Source organism: Suncus etruscus, chromosome 4 (genome assembly GCF_024139225.1).
Source record: "Suncus etruscus isolate mSunEtr1 chromosome 4, mSunEtr1.pri.cur, whole genome shotgun sequence".
NCBI lineage: Eukaryota > Metazoa > Chordata > Mammalia > Eulipotyphla > Soricidae > Suncus > Suncus etruscus.
Window position 1 is genome coordinate 28268042 of NC_064851.1, and position 23824 is coordinate 28291865.

Here is a 23824-nt window from a genome sequence, read left to right on the forward strand (position 1 = left end):
AGCCTCATTTTCTCCAGCCCCTGAATTGAAACACCAGTCTGGCTGGCTAAGAATCACCAGAGGGGCCTCCGATCTCCTTAGCACCAATTTTGAGATGAGCAAAAGGAAGAAGGAAGGAAGGAAGGAAGGAAGGAAGGAAGGAAGGAAGGAAGGAAGGAAGGAAGGAAGGAAGGAAGGAAGGAAGGAAGGAAGGAAGGAAGGAAGGAAGGAAGGAAGGAAGGAAGGAAGGAAGGAAGGAAGGAAGGAAGGAAGGAAGGAAGGAAGGAAGGAAGGAAGGAAGGAAGGAGGAAGGAAAAATAAAAGAAGGGAAGGAGGGTGGGAGAGAGGAAGGGAGGGAAAGAGGGAAAACTAGGAAGGCACCTAGAAGTCATGAATCTTAATTTGAATTTTTTAACTTTAAATTTGAGCAAAGAATACTTTTCTTTACATTTTCATTTTAATCTTCTTATTTTAATCTTCTTACTAGTTTCACAAAATACTTCCTATGAAGAACAATGAATTACAAAAAAGAAATAAAATGAAAATAATTTGCATGGTCACACATCTGCAATCATAGAGAAATTGGTTCTTGAAGATATTCAACACAACATTGGGAGACATCTAGCTTTAAATCCTTCTAGCTTTAAGTTCAGGTCATTAAAAGCTTATACTTATAAATCATGAAGCAAAATGAATATTTTATTCTTAGCAGATAGTCTTAGCAGATAACTAAAATCAAAAAGAGTATATAATATATGCTGCAAAGTCCAGGGCTTATAAATGTACAGAGAAACGTGATAGTTTAGACAGGCTAGAGTGTATAGATCTTGAGTTTGATTTCCTGCACTGTGACCCCCACTCCCCAATGCCTGGCCTGAACAGAACAGCATCATCAGATAGTTTATAAGTGTCTTCCAAAATGTACAGTTGAAGGGTAGCTCTGCTGTCAATTTATCCAGTTGGGTTTAGGAGGCAGTCCTAAAAAGCCATTTCTGTTCTCTAAGACAACTCAATATGAAGCTTGGCCCAATTCATATAATATGAAAGTTGTGTCATAATATTGGCTTCACTTTTAAAATAGAAAGTGTTGGATCCCCTCTGTGATGCTGTGTAGTCTCCTACAGATGGAACCTCTCCTTTGGTAGAAAAACTGTCACACACACCCTCCCCAGTAGAGTCACTGCTCCTGGAATTCTCCTTGAGACAGGAGTCTCAGAGACTGCTCCAGAGACGGGAATGCACGGCACAAAGAGGGGTGCCATTCCCCATAATCAGAGGTCACTCACAGGCTTGACTCTGACCATCCCTCCTCTTTCACAGAGAGCTCTGGTCTAGAGAGAAGATTCCTTTTATGATTCATTGTGTTGCTCCCAAATATGCCTAACCCTCATTTGTTTCCATCTGACTTCTCCTCAAGTCCCTGGGCTCTGCCACCCTGCACATATCCTAGTTGTTGTCCTATATAAGCATTAATAGAATGGAATAAAGGATCTCTGGTAATCAGCCAAGGACCTGATTTCTCCTGGTCATCCACAGTGAGGGAATGTCCTCGATCAGGATGCACTGAGTGGAAGGAAGCTGACTCTTGTTTGTTGATGAGGTCAGCACAGAAATGTTCTAGCTGTCCCCTGAATGTCCTTTTAAAATAATAATTCCTTATATAACCAGATATTACTTTAAATAATATTTAAAAATTACATAATTTGGAAAAAAATAAATCAAACAAAATTATCCAGATGAAATGATATATTATGTTGCTAATTTTACCTCACTGGTCTAGGTACAAAAATCACGAAGGTATCAAAATTTGCACAGTAATAGTCTGGCAATTAAAGTGGCAAATTAGTAAGTGAAGAAAGTTTTTTTTTTTACAAGTCTTGTGTTTCTGTTTCTTGATATATTCTTGTACTCTCATATCCTTGGCTGTTCTATTTAGACCTTGTAACTGGTTCCACATCACTGCATTTCTAATGACTCAGAAATCTCTTAATGGGATATTGCATCATAGCCCAGGGCCCAAGACCTTGGAAGCTTCCTGCTGCCTTGTCCCATTGCTGGCTTCCCAACTGTGCCCATTCACTGGTTTCGTACTCCATCTGGACAAAATTCTTTCTTATTTTTAAACAGAATTTTGGGAACATTTTAAAAAAAATCATTAAGTCTACATTTGTATATAAAGATGACAAATGAGAGCAAAAATAACAGCTTAAGCACAAATACTATCAGAAAATATAGATGGCACTATATTATTTTTATTTTTTAAGTTTTGAGTCACACCCGGTGGCGCTCAGGGGTTAGACTGGCTCTGCACTTAGAAATCACTTCTGGCAGGCTCAGGAGACCATATGGGATGCCAGAGATTGAAACCAGGTCTGTTCCAAATCAGCCTCATGCAAGTCAAACGCTCTACTGCTATGCTATCACTCTAGCCCTTATGATACTATATTCTGACAAAGATATTTGTGTTTGTCTAATATAAGTAATCTGGAAACAAAAGTATTATCTTCCTCTCAAAAGGATCATATATCTATTAAAATTTTTTGTTTTATATGTATGTATATATATATATCCAAGGTAAAGGGTCAGACATCTGTGTTTAAGGAACTAACAGGTATGCTTTCTTCTAAGACTAGGCAGGATGTTCTTGTTATGACTGAAACCCAACTACAATTATGTTTGTAATCATGGTGTTTAAATAAAGAAATTATTTCATTAAAAAAAAAGAGTTCTTAATGAAATGGGGGCCGGAGCAGTAGAGCAAGTGGTAGGGCATTTGCCTTGCATGCACTAACCTAGGACGAACCGTGGTTCTATCCCCCAGTATCCCATATGGTCCCCCGTGCCTGGCAGGATTTCTGAGAGCATAGCCAGGAGTAATCCCTGAGCATCACTGAATGTGCCCCTCCCCCAAAAAAAACCCAAAAAAATAAAAAAAGATTTATTAATGAAATGGGCACAATATATGATCTATTATCCCTCCCTACCAAAAGTTCATCAAGCAGTTGTGTTCTACAGCAACTCCTAAGCAACTGTGCAGTACTAGGTTCACTAGCTGGATTTGTCTCATAAAGCAGAGAATTATATGATTACTTAAACTCACTTAATTCCCTTTACAAATCTCTTTAGAAAAGAAAGTCTTGAACATTCATCATACCTTTCAAACCTTTACATAATTTTGGACTGAACTATTCAGCTTCATTATGAAGGTATCTTTTGCCGTGGTCTGTCCCAGCCACTTGCAACATGATAAAAGCACACCCTTCATTCATTTGCTATGATTTACAGAGAGATGTGTCATAAGGTTCCAATCAAGGATTTGCCCTTTTTCAAATATATATGCAAAATAGCTAAGAATCAAAAACAACCTAAGTGCTAACTAATGGCTGAGTAGTTAAAGAATATATGGCATACTGGGGCCAGAGAGATAGTTCAATAAGTAAGGCACTTGTTTTGCATGTAGCCAAATAAGGCTCGATCCCTGATAGCCTAAATGGTTCCTGAGCCCCTCAGGAGTTTTCCCTAAAAGCAGAGTTAGAAATAGCCCCTGAACACTTCTGGATGTGTGTCCAAACAAAATTTATATATTTATATATGTGTATATATGGTATATAAACACAATGGAATGTTACTCAGGCTTAAAGAATATGAAAGCATATCCTTTGCTACAACCTGAACAGACATAGAAGATATTATCTTAGTAAAAATGGATGGAGAAAGATAAACATCATGTGAGTAACATTCTTATGTGGTATATAGAGAAAAAAATGAATAAACGTAAGTAAAACAAAAATAAACTTTGAGGGTATGAATTCGTGAGATGGATAAATTAGTTAAAAGTATCAACTGTATGGTGAAGGATAGACTTGGACTTTTAGGGGTCAGAATATTGTAGTTGATTTTTATAACAATAAAAATACAAGTTGATATTTAATTACATACACATAAACATACAATATAATGCAATGTTTTAAGAGAGATGTCTCTAATAGCTAGCTCTAGGCGCAATTACAATCCAGATTCTCTGACTCTTCCAGTGATATTTAGAGCTTTCTACAGCAATGCGATTGTGTTTGATTATTAATGACTTTCATGCTTCCCCATTCAATTAATGGTTGATTTTCAGTTATTATCTTGTTTGCATTACCAAAGAAACTAACACTATAATTTATAATACAAAGATGTGGGCCATATATATGACCTGGTCATAGAAAAAATGCCTTCCATATGTGAGATCCTGGGTTCAATGCCCAGTAGTGGATGATCCCCTAAGTACTGCTGCACACTACACTTGATCTCCAAGTTAGGAGAAATTCAGTCAGTCAGTTGTGCCTTGCCAAGAAAAAAAAAAAAACAGAAAAAGGAAAAGAAAAAGAAAAAAAAAAGAAAGAAAATAAGAAGGAAGGGAGGAAGGAAGAAAGGAGGGAAGGAAGAAGAAAGGAGGGAAGGAAGGAAGAAAGGAGGGAAGGAAGAAAGAAAGGAGGGAAAAAGAATGAAAGGAGGAAAGAAAGAAAGAAAGAAAGAAAGAAAGAAGAAAGAAAGAGAAGAAAGAAAGAAAGAAAGAAAGAAAGAAAAGAAAGAAAGAAAGAAGAAAGAAGAAAGAAAGAGAAAAGAAAGAAAGAAAGAAAGAAAGAAAGAAAAAGAAAGAAAGAAAGAAGAAAAAGAAAGAAAAGAAAGAAAGAAAGAAAGAAAGAAAGAGGAAGGAAGGAAGGAAGGAAGAAGAAAGGAAAGAAGGAAGGAAGAAAAGAAGAAAGAAGAAGAAAGAAAGAAGAGAGAAAGAAAAAAAAAAAAGAAAGAAAGAAGAAAGAAAGAAAAGAAAGAGAAAAGAAAGAAAAAGAAAGAAAGAAAGAAAGAAAGAAAGAAAGAAAGAAGAGAAGAAGGAAGGAAAGAAGGAAGGAAGAAAGAAAGAAGGAAGAAAGAAGGAAAAGAAAGAAAGAAAGAAAGAAGAAAGAAAGAAAGAAAGAAAGAAAGAAAGAAGAAGAAGAAAGAAAGAAAGAGAGAAAGAAAGAAAGAAAGAAAGAAAGAAAGAAAGAAAAGAAAGAAAGAAAGAAAGAAAGAGAAAGAAAGAAGGAAGGAAGGAAGGAAGGAAGAAGGAAGGAAAGGAAGGAAGGAAGGAAGAAAGGAAAGAAAGAAAGAAAGAAAAGAAAGAAAGAAGAAAGAAAGAAAAGAAAGAAAGAAAGAAAGAAAGAAAGAAAGAAAGAAAAGAAAGAAAAAAGAAAGAAAGAAGAAAGAAAGAAAGAAGAAAGAAAGAAAGAAAGAAAGAAAAAGAAGAAGAAAGAAAGAAAGAAGAAAAAAGAAAGAAAGAAAGGAAGGAAGAAAAGAAAGAAAGGAAGAAGAAAGAAAGAAAGGAAAGAAGGAAGGAAGGAAGAAGGAAGGAAGAAGGAAGGAAAGAAAAGAAGAAAGAAGGAAGAAGAAAAAAAGAAGAAAGAAAGAAAGAAAAAGAAAGAAAGAAGAAAGAAAGAAGAAAGAAAGAAAAGAAAGAAAGAAAGAAAGAAAAGAAAGAAAGAAAGAAAGAGAAAAAGAAAGAAAGAAATAAAGAAAGGAAAAGAAAGAAAGAAGAAAGAAAGAAAGAGGAGAAAGAAAGAAGAAAGAAAGAAAGAAAGAAAGAAAGAAAGAAAGAAAGAAAGAAAGAAAGAAAAAAAGAAAGAAAGAAAGAGAAAAAGAAAGAAAGAAATAAAGAAAGGAAAAGAAAGAAAGAAGAAAGAAAGAAAGAAAGAAGAAAGAGAAGAAAGAAAGAAAGAAAGAAAGAAAGAAAGAAAGAAAGAAAGAAAAGAAAGAAAGAAAGAAGAAAGAAAAGAAAGAAAGAAAGAGAAGAAAAAAGAGAAAGAAAGAAGAAAAGAAAGAAAGAAAGGAAGGAAGGAAGGAAGGAAAGAAGGAAAGAAGGAAGGAAGGAAGGAAAGAAGGAAGGAAGGAGGGAGGGAGGAAGGAAGGAAGAAAGGAAGGAAGGAAGGAAAGAAAACAAAAAGGAAAGAAAGATACACAAAAAGTAAAAAGAAACTTTATTTCTAACCCTTTATTTAATTTCAACAATATCATATTCTCTCTTTTTTGTCCATATAGAGTGTTCTCCTTTGCTGACTGCCACTTTGCCTTGCCGAAAATGTTACGAAGTCTGGTTTTTTTTCCTCTGGATCCAATCTCCCTTTTTATTTTTAATAATTTTTTATTTAAGCACCATGGTTACATAACATGTTCATAATTGGGTTTCAGTCCCTTCACCAATGCAAACCTTCTGCCACCAATGTCCCCCATTTCCCTCCTCCCACATCCCCCTGCCTGTCTTCAAGATCACTACGTTCTATTTCTCTATCATTGTCCATGGTAGTTTAGTTATTTCTCTAACCTGCACTTACCACTCTTTGTAGTAAGCTTCATATAATTGGCTGGTCCTTCCAGCCCTCATCTCTATGTCTCTGGGTATTTATTATTATACTGTCTTTTTTTTTTTTCTTAAAATTCCACAGTTGAAGTGAAACTATTCTGTACTTATCTTTCTCCCTCTGATTTATTCCACTCAACATAATAGTCTCCAAATCCATCCATGTATAGGCAAATTTTGTGACTTCATTTTTTCCAATAGCTATGTATTATTACATTGTATAGATGTACCGGTTTCTTTACAAACAACCACTCCTCTGTCTCCACCCTTCTAAGTGATCTCATTTAGACATCTGGCATTAAATATTGCTTATATGCCGATGAGTCCAATTCAATCTCTAGTTCTCTCATTTGTCCTTACTGAACTCCAGCTTTGTTTGTGTGCTGTCACTAAAAGAGAAATGACATCCTATATTTTGAAACATATGTTGATTCCTGTGCCACAAATCTGCTCTTCCCCTAATCTTTCTATTTTTAGTATCAACACCCATGCCATTGTTCAAATTACAAATCTTAACAGTTATTTTTGCCTCTTTTCTTTTAAATACTGCTACCTTTACTCCCCCAGAACCTACCTTGAATATGTCATCATCTCTTTCCCTTCTACTATCCTCCTAAGTCACTGACCCTTTCATTCATATAACTACAAAAGCTTCCTATTGATCCTTCTGCTCTTACTTTTAAATTTTTAAAAGTTATTCCCCACATAGCCATCAGAATGATTTTTAAGTAATCATTAAATTAACTCACTCTACTAGTAAAATACTTCAAAAGCCTTTTTACATCACACTTACTTATTAATAATGAGATTTTTTTCAGTGTTTCTATCAACCTACTCTCTAGCACCTGAGCTCTCAACAGTACCAAGCTGTTTTCACATATCTCTAATGTCTAGGGGAGATTGGGTACATAAGATGATCAATAATTATTTGTTGTATGAAACTAAGTGAACATGGTTCTTTATAATTGCAGTCACATAAGACATCCACCACTGAGAGCCAGATCTTTTGTACTTTGTTCCCAAGGCTATATTCCCTACATTGAAAGAGAAAGTCTTTTCAGGAATCTGTCTCTTTTATTATAGTTAATTCCTTGAGGACAAGAACATCCCATTTTTGCATTACTACTAATAGCATATCCTAATTGATTGTATCATCCACTGTATGCATTTTATTCAAGAATAAGGAAAACAAGGAAAGGGAATGAAACAGTATCATAGCAAAAACAACAGACATAAAGATGATCTTGAAAAGAAACTAATAGCTACCATAATAGATTTGAACTTGACTTTAAAATAGTTTACAAAGCTCATGCTGAGACTATTATCCAAACTATATGGCATTTTACAGTGACATTAACATGGTATGGAGAGTTCATGTTCTAGATGTTATGTTCACATTGACAGAAAAGAAGCATCATAAGTTACCTGAGCTTTTTGCATTACAAATTTTGTAAAATAAACCTCAAATTGCGTTTTAATTCAATTTTTTATAATGTGTCAACAGAGGACATGATACCAGGCACAGATATATCAAAGCATACTTTATCAAGATAGGTCAAGGAATTACAGATCCAAAGGCAAAATTTTAGCTTATTATGTTGATCTTCAATAAACAAACTAATGTCATTTTTATACAAAGCAAAGGTCAAAATATAGCTAAAACAACTTGCTTGACCACTACTACCAGGTGGGAAAAATAAATCCAAATCACTGCAACTGGCATCTTTTAATAAAGGCCACATATTATGTTCGTAGGGCACAAAGATGAAATGTTTTTTTATATGAAAATGAAAGAGGACACAAATCAAAAGGATCTTGATGCTTTTAACACAGTCATAGTGAAAAAATAAAGTCCTTTTTGTTGCTGTTTTTGTTTTTGGGGCCACACTCAGCACTGCTCAGGCCATAATATTGTCTTTGGGTTCAGGAATTGAATGAGGTGGACTTAGAAGACCATATGAGGGTGCTTGGGATCAAACCAGGGTTTGCCACATGCAAGGCAAGTAACTTATCTCTGGAATCAATCTTTATAAGCAGAATACATTCTAAGAAATAGACACTCCGACTCAGAGTATGTTGAGAGAGAAAATGTCCTCATCATGAATTATTCATACACCTTTGAAGGTAGGACTTCATTTTCCAAGGGAATTATAAACTAGATGGTAAGACAATACATGAATACAATAATAAACTAGAAGGTAAGGCAGACATTCATCACTGTTGTAAGTAGCTTGTGCTCTGTACCATTAACAACAAAAGCTATAGTGTATTTCAGTAGCATACAAGCACTGTGAGGTCAGGGTCATAAATATAGAATCTGGTGTGTGATTATGAATCAAGAAATTAAAGGAATAACGTTACTGGAATGTTACTCCATTTCTAGAGTTGAACTACAAAATCAACATGCAATTAAAGCAGAGATGTACAAGGTTACCTCAGAAATACTATTTTTCCCAGTATAACAATCTTCAGCTTTTTTGGGGGGGCACACCCGGTGAAACTCAGGGGATACTCCTGGCTAAGTGCTCAGAAATCACTCCTGGCTTGGGGAACTATATGGGATACCAGGGGATAGAACCACAGTCCATCCTAGGTTAGTACATGCAAGGCAGATGCCCTACTGCTTGCACTACCACTCTGCCCATTCTTTTAGCAATCTTCAGTTCTAAAAATACACCTTCTAAATTTATTAACCTATCTAAAAAGAAATATAAATTTTTATTAACTTTGCCTATGCAAGCACCCCCTTGAAATTAGGACAAGTCAAATGTACATGACTCCAATGTGAGGACCCTGCTGCGCTGATCAATACAGCATGTCAGCAGGACTGGATCTCATTAGTAATTTCAACACACATAACTTCTATGTTCTGACTATACACTCATAAAGTAACATTTTGATAAATACATGTCATGTATTTTGCCTAAAAAGAGCAATATAATAGTCACAAATACAAAGCCTTCTCAGAATTTAAATTTCTCAATGTATATTACTACATTGGCATTCAAAGTCTCCTTTGAACATTGTTAGTGTCAGTCATTGTCTCTTAGTTGGAGAAATTCTAAAACTAACAAAACCAATTTTCAGAGCTCATAGAAGTGGGTTTGGTTTAACAAAGAGTTCAGAAAGAAAAAGATGGAGAGACATTAAGCAGACATACTAATATAAGTTTGTTGAGAGCTCTGAATACCACATGAAGACACTGAGAGTTAATTTTTCAACATTGGAAACTCACTGGTAAAATTTAAATAGGAGGAAAGATAACCTTATGACTGTTACTTATAGGTCTCCTATAAGCAGATCTACTTAGCAGAACTCATGGGTTGAGGAATGAGTCAAACACCACATAATTATAGCATAGTCTTATAGGTAGATAAAATACTTGGGAGCACTAAAGAAGGCATAGTTTAATTATCATATAATAGAGAGAATTTTAAAGAGAAAACATTTTTAAATCATTAGTATTCTTTCCTATTTATATTTTTGGTTTTGTTTATAGGTCACACCTGGTATTCTGTCTTGGCTCTACACTCAGGAATTATTTCGGGTAGTGCTTGAAGGACCATATGGAATATCAGGGATGGAACACAGGTTATCCACATGTAAAGCAAGTACCTTACCCACTGTACTTATATTTAGTTGTACTTTAGTATTCTGAAAAGATTTCCCCTTTCTATCTTTTGTTTAAAATTAATATACCAATATTTTAAAGATCTTCAGAATCATCTTTCTGACTTTCTTCTAAATATTCTTAATGGAAGTGCCACAAGCATTCACAAACTCAACATCTTAAAAGCTAAACATATTTTCCTCTACCCTTTAAATCTATCCCAACTCTTTGTTTGCTACTTTGGGGAATGCAATCACAACTCATCTTAGTAGGTATAGTTATGCTAAATCTGATATCTACTCAACTTATAATCAATCTGAAAAACATGTAGATTTTTGCCTCTTAGATTTATTATTTATCAGAACAATTGTCTTAAATATATTTTAATTATCTTTTCAACCAAATTACCGAAATAATCTAAGTGGCATCCAATTTTCCTTTTGACTTCTTCTGTCTTTTTGTAAAAGAACCTCTGTTTTGATACTAGGATTAAGTGTAAAATTTATATATATATATAATTTAAGCATAAAAATTATACATTTTATATTTCAGGGACTTTTCTAAATCCAGAATTTTAAATAATGGACAAAACAAAAGATCTCATGAGCCTAATATCCTAATTTTGGCATTAACTAGTTAAGCAAATTAGTAAATTAATAAAGCAGTTTCAAAAGTGAAAAACACTATTGAAAAATGTGATTAAATGATGTGGTAGAGAGTATTTTGGTTATCATAAAAACCTCAGAACAATGACAGAAAAGAGCTAAATGATCAAGTTCAAATAGTTGTACAAAGGTATGACCTAATTTCACATTTTTCTCTAAAATTTAGTGTAGTATGTGTATCTTTTTTACTAGAACCATTTCTTCATACTTCTCTATGATAATGAGACCCACCTCTAGATATTTAGTTTCCCTCTACAGTAGCAGGAAACAAATCAATGTGTCAACAAGAAGCAAATATGAGACCTGCATAAATTTCGGAGACAGCATTGCATTATCAAAATAATTTGAGATGTCTCCTTGATAATAGCACTTCAGAGTTCACAGCACCAGCAAAGTACTTTATATGTATATCACTTCAAGCAGAAGCTTAACTCTCTGTGTTTTGTCATTAAGAGTGGAATTAGATTACTGCATTTCCAGATTGAAAATGACTGATTTATTTTCCTTCCACTTATATATGAATCCCTTTTACAATGTATTTAATAAATAACTCTTCATTCCCTCCTTAAAATCCTTCATGATAAAGAAAACTCCCCAGATAGCTTCAAATAAAAGTAAATTTATCTTATATATTTCAGACATACTTCCTACTTTCTATAATTGATACCTCCAGTATTGTGAGACCTAGCAAGTTGATTAGTATAAATCATATGTCCTTCATCTTTTTATGTATAAAGATGGGGGAAACAAGCAATTATAAGATACACATATGTCTGCTTCTGCTTATCAGTCTACCTATATACTGTTTCTTTCTGTAAAGGAGCTTAAATGAAATTTTTGAAGTGCCTGGATGAAACAGAGTTATTAAAATGGGAATTCAAAGCCCTGGAAAAGAAATTCCTGGTATAAAGTTGAATGTAGTTGCTGCATTACATTTATTGTGAGTTTTCTGTAAATTAGCACAAAAGGAGAATAAGTGAATTTCACAACTCTACTTATATAATAGAAGAAATTATATACTTTATTAAGTGAAACTTAGTATTTGTTCTGAATTATAAAAATAATTTCTCATATGAATTAATTTGGCCCTACACTATGAGGGAATAAATAGTGGGTAGACTCTTAAGACTTTTATAAACCTAACGTTTTAATTTAATTCTAATAAATTCAATTTAGAAACTATTGAAAATAGGGACAAACTATGGGCACTGGATAACAACTTCTCCAAAAGAGATTGGGATAACTCTTAAACAACCAAATTTACTTTTTTGGTCAATGAAATGAGGCAAAATTTCACAAGCATCCAATTGCTAGTAGATGTGAAAAATCTAGAACCTGCATTAACCTCTCATGTGGCACTGTTATATTGCTTCACTTCTTGTGTAAACAACTGCAGTAGGTGGTCTCTGAACTCTACAAGTTCATGTGAATTAACCTTATCCTCTAGAAATGTGCTGACCAATGCTTGAATATGCAATAAAACTTTCTATTTTTCAAAGAAAAGAGACATTATGGAAGCAACACATTTTTTTTCAAAGCTGACCATGCTGCTTGCAGTAATTTTGAAGTAATTAAACTCAGGGTTTCTCCTTAAATGGCCCAATTATTTACCCAGGAATGAAAGGAATTATAGAAGAAGCTTGGGGAGTTATAGAATGGCCAATTGTGTTGTCCTTTGAGGTTTTATGTCCTTTAAGGTTTTATGCTTGTCTCTGTTCGTGGATTGAAGATGTGGGGAGCTAGTCCCACATAATCACTGGTTCACCTTTGAAGTCCTTTATGGTTCTTAGGGCATCACAAAAGGTGCCTCTTAAAAAAAAATAAATGACTTTCCTCACAATGATTATTACTGTTGTTTAGATTTTTACCTGGAATAACTGGCTCACCTAAATAACTGAAGACAAAACTCTCACTGCCTCAAACCTAGAACCATCAGATGTATCTTATATTTTCCTTTAGGCTAGAAAAAGTACACTATAATCTGTATTTTGCCTGTCTAACTGTAACAGATACTAGAATTGTTATTAATGCTGTTGCTGCTGCTACTGTCATTTATATACTGTTGAATTTAGAGCACACATACGTATAGATCCCTTCAGGTCAATAAGCTAGCTTCAATTCTCATAAATTACTTCACACAAAGTGACTGGCAGTAACCTTTCTATTGAATGGGTTGTTTAAGTTGCAAAATGTGTTTATGATGAACTAAGGAGAAAATGAGAGGGATTACATATTTATTCTAAAGAAAGCATTGGTACACCTAAGAATGAGAAACCTCAAACAAATGACTTGGCTTTTTACAAAAATATAATAAATCAAACCCATATTTGTTGAAACCTGAGATATTACAGAAACATAACATCAAATGATAACTTACATGTTAAAGTTTGGCAAAAGCAAATTAGCATGCTGTTCATTATATCACATTCTTATTCACATTCTTATACACAACTGACAGATATCAAAGTCAAATCTAAGTGAAAAAGTTACCAATAACATATTCATTGCTTAATTTTTAGCCATTTTATGCCCATTTTCATTAGCAGCAAGCCTTACAATGAAAGAAAAATAATGAGACTTATGAATTATTGGATAATTTTAAAATGCCATACAACTTAGAGAATTATCAGTTAAGACAATTTCATATTTTCCTGGATAATTTCAAACCATTCTCAAGTATACATGTGGCATCAGGGAATAGATGTCTCTGAGAGTGCCCTAAGCTTTTGGAAACTGAATAATAAAAATAATTGAGATGGAAGAAATTGGCATAACAAATCTACATTTGGAACATTAAATAGGGCTATAAAACTACTTAAATGTCTATGATTCTTCAGAAAGTGGTTATATCTGCTAAAGCATTTGTTGGCATCTCTTTTTGAAGTATGCAAACTTTTTAGTATAATAACTTAAGACAGCTTATTTACTAAGTAGGTGGAGGATATTCATGACTTAAAGAAAGATTTATTCTATGTATTTTTCCTTTTGTAAATAAAGTAACAACCAGGCTTTAAATAAGTCATTCTTTTTTATTCTCTCCAATAACAGACATAGTTTTCATAACCAGGAAATAAGCTTTCAGTATTTGTTAAAATACATATCTACAAGAAAATAATTGCTTACCTCTTTTCAACAGGCCCTGTGAAATTCTTATCAAGTTTTTTTCTTTTACCTGCATTCAAAACAAAGACCTTTTAAAAAGTGCAAGCCAAGGAAATGGCAATCATAAAATATTAATAAGGATAAATTGCATTTGGGTTATATAGCTTCATTCTTGGGTTCAAGTACAATAATAGTTTTGTTTTGATGATAGCTTTCAATTTTTTCCCCTCTCAAGCTAGAAAAGGAAGGCTGAAAAGATTTTTAAGAACCATATGTAACTACTCACTATTCTGAGTAACAGCATTATAGATTATATTCAGAGTAGCAAATCTGAAGCACTTCAAGTCTTAAAAAATCTTACAATCTAGCATTAGACATCAACACATATTGCTGAGTGTTTATGGAGTAGGTACATGATATAATAAGGAAGTCTACATATTCTAGTTTCTTCTGTCTTAATAGTTCGTTAGGTTTTTCTATGAGTTGGGACTTCTAGTTGCTGTTTTCTATATGACATAAACAAGTCATTATTTCATCACATAAATATTATTTTTAATATATAATAGAAGATTTCGCATGATCTAGGAAGATGTCCTTGTCATTCATAGTAGCACCACAATCATATCATTCACATCTAACTTTGCCTGGTTGGTTTCCTTCCCCAGTTTTTCTATCCACAAACTATAGTGTTAGTTCCAGTAGTAAGTTCTATTAACTCATTACTTATAGTTTTCAAAGGACTGCTTTTTACAAACCCCAATCCTACTACCTTTTCCCCACAATTTAAAGCTCACTCCCATTCTCTAAGATTTTCCTTGTAAGAAAGCTTCATCTTGGGCCCAGAGAGATAGCACAGCGGCGTTTGCCTTGCAAGCAGCCGATCCAGGACCAAAGGTGGTTGGTTCGAATCCCGGTGTCCCATATGGTCCCCCGTGCCTGCCAGGAGCTATTTCTGAGCAGACAGCCAGGAGTAACCCCTGAGCATCGCCGGGTGTGGCCCAAAAACCAAAAAAAAAAAAAAAAAAAGAAAGCTTCATCTTGTACTAAACAATATTTTAAAGAGTGGCCAAAAGATTTCGGTGTCACACCCATCTTCTAGTAATCAGCAAAGAAATTAAGTCTGATAACTCAGACGCATCTTTAGTGTAATCACAAACAAAGTGAGAAACACAAGAAAGCAAGGGTCATTCTAGCAACAAAAATCCAAGATTCAGTTGGTGGCTATTCATTCATCAAATACTTATTAACTGCTGAGAGCTCTGAAAGAACACAGAAGATATAACATAAAATATGGTTCCTGTCTTGGAGACCTTACAACTGGTGTGACTAGATCAACATACTGCTTCATTCCAAAATATTTGTTTGCTTTTGACACAAAATCCTCATGATGTAGATAAACTGAAAACTTCATCATAAGGATTCACCTAACAAAGACCAAGAGAATATAAGAATAATGATAGCTCTCAAATAAGACCCAAACCACTCAGTTGATAAGTGACCTATCTGAAATGTACACTGTGTTTAGTCTTACTACAATAGAACAGATGTTGCTTGTCATATCCTGCAATACTATCATGGGCATCTACTTCAGGGGAAGCATGTCAAGTGTTTCCTGTTGAGGTAGTCTGTCTATACTTATGCCAACTGCCTTGATTCATTACTAGCTTCGCTTTCTCATAGTTTCTCTATCTTAGACTACTATCAGGTGAGGTACAGTAGGGTCAGTTAAGATACTGTGACCCTTTAAAGAGATAGAGGTGAACTGAAAGACAAGTTGACCCCAAAGCCTGTATTGCATTATATGGTAGCTAATTAGTGACCTTAGAAAAATTTCAGTGATGAGTAAGAAGATGGAGCAGGGGCCAATGAGGTGGCACTAGAGGTAAGGTGTCTGCCTTGCAAGCACTAGCCAAGGATCAGGACCGTGGTTTGATCCCCCGGCATCCCATATGGTCCCCCCAAGCCACGAGCAATTTCTGAGAGCTTAGCCATTAGTAACCCCTGAGCATCAAACGGGTGTGACCCGAAAAACCAAAAAAAAAAAAAAATTGGGCAGATTTAAAGGATTAGCAATGACTATATACATAATAAATATTCATTTTTTACATTAAAAATGGCAAATAATGATCTATAATTATCTAGGCTGGCTACCAATTTTCTTGTGATTTGTACTGCACAAAGAGAAAAAAGCAGACAGCAGTGAAAATGAAAAAGCTATTGTCAAATCTGTCTAAAAAGCTGCCATTTCCTGATTGTAAATTCTAGCTGCCTTATAATTCAGTTGAAAATATACTGAAACCACAGTCAAATGATAAGATTTAGCTGATTCCAAATAGTAATGACAGCTGGAAAGTGATGACTTCAGCCTGCCATGTGCTGGCAGAATTTGTATTGTCATGCAAATTTTTTATTTCCTAAAATCAATACAGGGCATCTCTTTTTATGGATGCTCTCAAACACTCTAATTACATCTCTGGAATAAATAGATTGAGAGTCCAGCTCAATGAAAAGAACCAAAATGCTTCACTATTATATGGCCTAGTTACTAGAACACAATTCTCATTTTTCTGAGTAAAAAAATAAATAAAACCTAAATTAGATAATAATTTTAAAAGCTTCTAAGTGCATGTGACTCTTGGATTATCAAAATTATAACAGTGGAATAAAATATCTATAACAATAGCAACACATTAATTATTATAGTTAATAGATTGCATTGTGTTTATACAATGCAATTTCTTATTAGAAATAATTTGTAAATATTAAATATTAAATAAAATAATCCAGGTAATTAATTCAATTGATGGGTACAGATTTCACATGATTTTATTGAATACAAATGACAAGATAAAGCAGTAAGTCATATTTATCTTATTTTCCTAAGACAAATCTATTTTTCAAGGAAAAAGACAACATAACCAGCAGTGATCCATTTAAAATTCAAAACCCTAAATCATTTACTTTTATTCCCTGAGGTTTATTCTGATTCATTCAGAGAATCTCTTGTTTTTTAGAGAACAAAAGGGGATCTGATGTGGGAAAATCAAATATTCTATAACTTAAGGCAGAACTATTGTGAACAAGGTAAAAAGAACTTTCTAACAAACATGGGAAAATGGATTGTGCAAAATTAATTCTTGTTTTAATATTCAAAAACAGGCAATGGAGAAATGTTATTAATATTTTTGGGTCACACCCAGAAATGCTCAGGGGTTACTCCTGGCTATGCACTCAAAATCGCTCTTGTCTTGAGGGACTGTATGGGACGCCGGGGGATGGAGCCCCGTGGTCCATCCTGGGCTAGCATGGGCAAGGCAGATGCCTTACCCCTTGCACCACTGCTCTGACCCCAAGAAGTGTTATTAATATTTTTAATTTATTTTTCAAACACTTATTATGGTATGTCTGTGCTAGGTATTTAAAACAAGTATAAAGAGATTTCTTCCAAGTTAAGAGGGATTTTTAAGTCCATAGAGATTAAGGAACCATATTCTTCCACTGTTTCTTAGAGAAAGATGTTCTTCCCTAATTTTATTCACAGCACACATGACTTTCGTTGATGTGTAATAGTGAGACTAATAAGAATAGTGTTTATCTAATAGACTCATTTCAATCATCCTTCACTAATTCAATCTTCTAGCAAGCCAGTAATGCTAAAGCTCCTTTCCCAAAGTATTTATTTTTCATAAATGCCATTGTGATTTTCCCTCTTTGTTCTTTGGTTAATGGCTAAGGAATACTTAGCAGTGAGAAAAAAGACAGCACCAGAGGTGGTGGGTTTCTCACAGACTTAAAGGGGCCCTTTTAAACCCAAGTCAGTACCTATACCCCAAAAAGAGCATGGCTTTAACAGAAAAAAAATGGCGCTGGTAACAATAGATTCCTCTTAGACTCAGAGAGGCTCTTTTAAGCACAAGACAGTTCCCGTGTCCTGATAAGACCATGACTAAGATGCAAAAAGACGGTGCCAATGGTAGTGTGCTCCTCTCAATCTAAAGGGGTCCTTTTTTAACTCAGGTCAGTTCCTGCACCCTGACTAGAGCATGTCCATGATGCAAAAAGATAGCACCAGCAGTAGACAGTACTTCTTGGGTAAGGGGAGGCCCTTTTAACCCAAATCAGTTCCTGCACTTGGAAAGAGAATGGCTACTCTGCCTGGCTCACTGCTATGCATTTCTTCTAGTCAAGGAGTCCCACAACAGCTGATGAAAATAACACCACCATATTGCAAAGGTCATATGGGAAAGCATCACAGAGCCTCACTAAACATAGTGAACAAAGATGGTTGTTTTTAAGACCCAAATACTATCAGCCGCTTATATAATATCTCTGATAAGAACTTTTGAGAGAAAATGTTGAGGATGTTTAAAGAACTCAAAGAAACCATGAAAGGGATAGCTAATAAGAGGCAAGAGTATTTGAGAGTAGAAATGAGAAAACTTCAAACATAAATAACAGGACTGAAAATTTAGTAAGAGAAATGAAACATTCACTTGAAAGGCCTAACCAACAAAATAACAACTGCTACAATCAGAATGAGTGAGCTGGAATATGAGCTGCATAATACGTTCATACAACAGAATAATATGGAAAAGAGTCTTAAAAATGAACAAAAGATAGAAACTCCTCTGCTCATAAACTTGATGATAAGTTTTACAATATTCAAGATTATCCCATTGATCTGTGGCTCTGTCTTTATTCTGTTTTAATAACTACTGCTCTGCATACATTTTGAAGTTGAGCAAAGTGATGCCTCCTATTTTCTTTATCCCAAGGATTGTTTCAACTATTCATGGAGGTCTATTATTCCATATAAATTTCAGGAGAGTTTGGTATATTTTTTTAAAAAAATGTCTTTATAGGGATTGTATCTAATCCCCAAAATAAAAATGTCTATGTAATTTGGGCAATAAATAATTCATATATTTTATTATTTTATATTTTCTGATTTGGAAGCCATATCAAGTAGTGCTTTGGGCTATTCCTGGTTCTGTGATCAAAGATTTCTCATGGGGCCCGGAGAGATAGCACAGCAGTGTTTGCCTTGCAAGCAGCCGATCCAGGACCAAAGGTGGTTGGTTCGAATCCAGGTGTCCCATATGGTCCCCCGTGCCTGCCAGGAGCTATTTCTGAGAAGACAGCCAGGAGTAACCACTGAGCAACGCCAGGTGTGCCCCCCCAAAAACAAACAAACAAAAAAAAAGATTTCTCATTATAATGCTCAGGGGACTCTCTGGGATGTCAATAATTGAATATGAGTCAATGCATCCAAGCCAAAAGCCTTACCAATTGTAATATATCTCCAGTTCATAAATCATTGAATTATGAAAATACAAATAGAACTATCTCATATTACACTTATCATTTTAGATTTCCATTTAAGGAGGGTGGACAACCTGATGATACTCAGGACTTACTCCTGGCTCTAAGCTGATGGATAACTCCTAGCAGTGCTCAGGTGACCATCATCAGATTGGCTGAATATAAGGTAAACATACTGTCCACTGTTATATCACTTTCCCTAAGATTTCAGTTTGAATAAAAGGAAAGTTAGCAGAATCCTTGAATTTCACTGATTTAAAAAATTAATCCCTCTGGGGCTAGAGCAGTGGTACAAGTGGTAGGGCATTTGGCTTGCATATGGACAACTTAAGATGGACCCATGGTTCGATCCCCCACCATCCTATATGGTCCCCCAATCCAGGAGCAATTTCTGAGTGCATAGCCAGGGGTAACCCTTGAGAGTTACTGAGTGTGGCCAAAAAAAAAAAATTAAACCCGGGGCTGGAGAGATAGCATGGAGGTAGTGTGCAGAAGGATGATGGTTTGAATCCCGGCATCCCTTATAATTCCCTGAGCCTGCCAGGAGCAATTTCTGAGCATAGAGCCAGGAGTAGCCCCTGAGCACTGCTGGGTGTGACCCAAAAACTAAAAAAAAAAAAAAATTAAACCCCAGGCTAGAGATAAAGTATAGGATAAAGTAGGAAGTTTGACTTACATGTGGCCAATCTGGGTTTATTTTCCTAGAACCTCTATGGTCCCTTGCCTCTTTATTAGTAGTGATTTCTGAGCACAGAATTGGGATAAACCCTGAGCACCACTGAGTATGGTTGAAAACAAAAATTTTCTTTCTTTACTATGAACAATACTAATGCAATATCTCGTCAGTAGTGTTAAAATTAACTAAAGTAAAGAAAACAATATTCTGTAGTGGGAATAAAAATGGAGCACTAAATCATACAGTATCAAAAGTCACCTTTATTGCTTATAAACTTGGGATAGTTATACTTTTACTCTCTAAACTTTTACTTTGTCATTGAAATAATAAGAAGAAGTAGCAAGTATGTTTTAAAAATTCAAGAGAAGAAAATATTTTTTACCTTTAGAATAACCATCCAGCTGGGAAATAGTATACGTAAATTACTATCATCACCAAAATAGACCAGGAAAAAATTAATGCAGCCCAACATTAGTTGAAATGCCACCCTGACTTACAACACTGATTTCATTAATTAAACAAGGCATGAAATTTATGGAATAATATTTTGGAAAAAAAAAAGGAGTTCTCAATAGGTTTAAGATGGGTTATGTGGACAGCCAGACAAAATTCAGCAAAATGCCATATCAGGAGTAGAGATAGCAAATCGTCAGAGAATGAAGATATCAAGAGTTATCAAGAGCTAAATTAGAGTATACAAAACCTCACAATCCTGAAAAAGTAGCATGCTTCTCATGTGTTTCTTTCTATGAAAGTCAAAGGAAATAGAAAAGTTATGGTAAAGGAACCTGTAAGAAAGATTGATGTTATATTCGAGACATAGATGGTAGAAACTTGACTGAGGCTATCTCAGTGAAAGAGGTTAAAGCCATTCCAGAGCAGTACAGAGTAATACATTTTATGGCAGTGAAAAAAAGAATGCAGTATCATGCTTCATCACCAACAACAGCAACAACTCATGCAGAAAATTATGTGTAATACAGAAAGGCATCTTGGTTAAAAACATGATCCCACACTGGACATGGCAAGATTAATGAAAATACAAATGACAATCTCTTAGCATTGTTTCAAATCAAAACAGTACCAGAGCATTAAAAAATTATGGTGGCATTTTTGCTCCTAATCTAAATAGCTGTTTGATGACAAAATACCCTGTTAAAACCAGAATTTCAAATATTGTGTTTTAAGATTTTTTTTTATAATCACATGGGAGGTTTCTAAGTAGTTTTCACTATCCTTTGACTTGACGTGCCATATATAAGGATAAATCATCAGTTCGATTAGTCAACTTTAGAATAGCAAAATGACATAAATAGGGGAGAAAATACTCCACCATTTCTATGGAAGAGGCAAAAGAAACATACATAATGCACAATTCACTCAAGTTACTTCTTAATGGGCTTCTTTTATAGGCAGTGTATAAAAAGGCACATTTTGTGGGCATCGGATATGTGCTTCTGAAAAAAATGTTTTTTTTTCTTGACTACTGTGACAAAAGCAGTGAATTTGTGCTATAGAACAGCAATGAGTTATTGGATCACCACACATCTCAGAATAAATAAAATTCTGAATCAATATTGATTCAAAAAGAGAGTCTGGAAGCAAACAAGATCATGAATTGAGTCGGAAGGTTGTTCACTTGGGTTTTCTTGTATTTCTAGCTATGTTTGTATTTTATTGCTGAACATGAGGCACTCAAAAAAAAAAAGACTCTAATTACATTGAACCCATTTCTTATTTTCTCCTAGCTTTATAGCCTATGCATTTCATAATCAAGTTAAGCCTTATTTCCCCACATCCTAAAACTACGTAAGAAAAATTTCATAATCAGAGAAAGGGAATGAAGAGCACATTTATTTACTCTAAAAATACATGACTTCATCCAGACTTTCTATTTGCAAAGTTCAGGCAATATCACAATTAAAACATGTTCGGGAAATTTACAGTTTTTGTCATGATATAAACATAAAAATTAACCTCATTTTTTAAAAAAGGAAATTATCTATAGCTGTGACATGTGTTTCCCATTGAATTAAAGAAAAATAGCAAGAAATGTATCCATTCCTCTTGATGCTTAAAATATTTCTCCTGCTTCCTCAGATCACCCATAGGCTATTGATAAGAATAAAATAAAACTTCTAATCAATTCTGAGCTTTGTCACAACTTAAGATAGTGGAAAATAGGGCCCGGAGAGATAGCACAGTAGCGTTTGCCATGCAAACAGCCGATCCAGGACCAAAGGTGGTTGGTTCGAATCCCGTGCCTGCCAGGAGCTATTTCTGAGCAGACAGCCAGGAGTAACCCCTGAGCACTGCCGGGTGTAACCCAAAAACCAAAAAAAAAAAAAAAAAAAAAAAGATAGTGGAAAATAGTAATCACTTGACAGCATTCTGGGGTTAAAGTGAAGAAATATATATATACTGCATTATTTCTGTATTGTGATCTAAAAACAGAAACATATAAAATCCACTTTATAATCTATATCATGTTAATGTTCCTACTATAAGAAAGTTGATGGAAACCTATCATCAATGGTGCAGACTCATCACCTAAAATGTGAGGAAAAATTAGACAACAAGGTTACATATAAACTATGTGCTGTTTGGACAACCCTTAGCTTTTATATTTATTCTGAGAACAGGAGAGAGATAAATTCTATCTTTTTATTTTTTTATCTTTATTTAAACATGGTGATTACAAAAACGACTGTAGTTGGGTTTTAGTTACAAAAAGAACATCCCCCTTCACCAGAGCAACATTCTCACCACCAATGCACCCCATATCTCTCCACCCACACCCCCTGTCTGTTTTCCAGACAGGCATTCTACTATCCCATATATACTTGAGTATATGCCCACCCACCCCCAATTTTACCCTAAAAACTGGGAAAACTTAGTAATTCGAGTATAAGCAGAGGTGAAAAATGCAGCAGCCACTGGTAAATTTCAAATATATATATATATGCCCAAAACAATTATAATAATTGAAGAATCAGTAGGTTATGTTGCAAGTCAGCCCCTGAAGAGGTTGACTGATGGAGGGATGGAGGATGAGGTCTTTCCCCTTCAGCTCGGAGCACGCGTCTGCCACCCCATCCAGCCGACGGTTCTGAGGTGAAACGGCGGGTAAACAGCTCACAGACAGTCAGGCTTGTGGAAAGATTAGCTTTATTCGGTGGGTAAGACTGAAGTCCAAGGTCTCAGCCTCAGTTTCAGCCAAAAGCCCCTCGCCTTCCACAGACCCTTGTTTTTAGCCCCCAGAATCAGGTACCAACCAATGGTGGGATCAGATACCACCCAATGGTGGAAGCAGAATCAGGTACCACCCTAGGGTGGGGGCAGAAAGCCAGGTCATACCCTAGGGTAGGGCACAATCACCAATCAGGTTAGGGTCAGTAACATAATAATCCCCTAAAATATTTACATACACAACAGGTTAAATGTTTTTCAATATTTATTGCTAAAGAAAAATGGTAAAATATATCAATAACTTTAAAACTTTAAATAAAGTGCAGAAAACCGTAGCTTAACAGGTAATCATACTAATTCACAAAGGTTAAAATCCTTCAAAACTGAATTCCACCTTAGTATTATAAATTTCCCTTTATAAGGAGAAGGGGAGAAAAGGGTAACAAAACAAAGCAGAACAAACAATAAAAACAAAAAACAATAGGGCAGCAAGAACAAAAGTACAAAATGAACAAAAAAGAACAAACTAAAAACAAAACAAAGTAAATAAATAAAATAAAAAAACAAAAACAGTAAAAAAAAAAACCCAACCCCAAACCAGCTACTTAATTAAAGTTTGTTTTCTTCTCATTCTCCTTCTTCTGCTTCTCTTCCTCCTCCTCCTCTTCTTCTTCCTCCTTCCTCTTCTTCTTCTGCTCCTCCTCCTCCTCCCTCCTCTACTACTTCTATTTTTTTTTTTTTGCAAAGGCACAGCAAATATTGGGGAAATTAGAACGGGAATTCTCTTGGCCTAAGAGATACATGGTTTCTCCACTCTTAAAGCATTCTGCCATGGGAACAACTACAGACTCCATACTCGCTCATTTTCACACCCCAAGTTCTTTTTATGGCACCAGGGAACTTTC

General features: G+C 34.9%; 1 protein-coding gene across 1 annotated transcript in view; it reads right to left on the reverse strand.

Moving 5' to 3' along the window:
* SLC44A5 (solute carrier family 44 member 5) overlaps nt 1–23824 on the reverse strand; it is a 407523-nt gene that overhangs the window by 119086 nt on the left and 264613 nt on the right. The window contains 1 exon segment of the mRNA XM_049772158.1: nt 13754–13802. Within this exon segment, the coding sequence (XP_049628115.1) occupies nt 13754–13802 (49 nt within the window).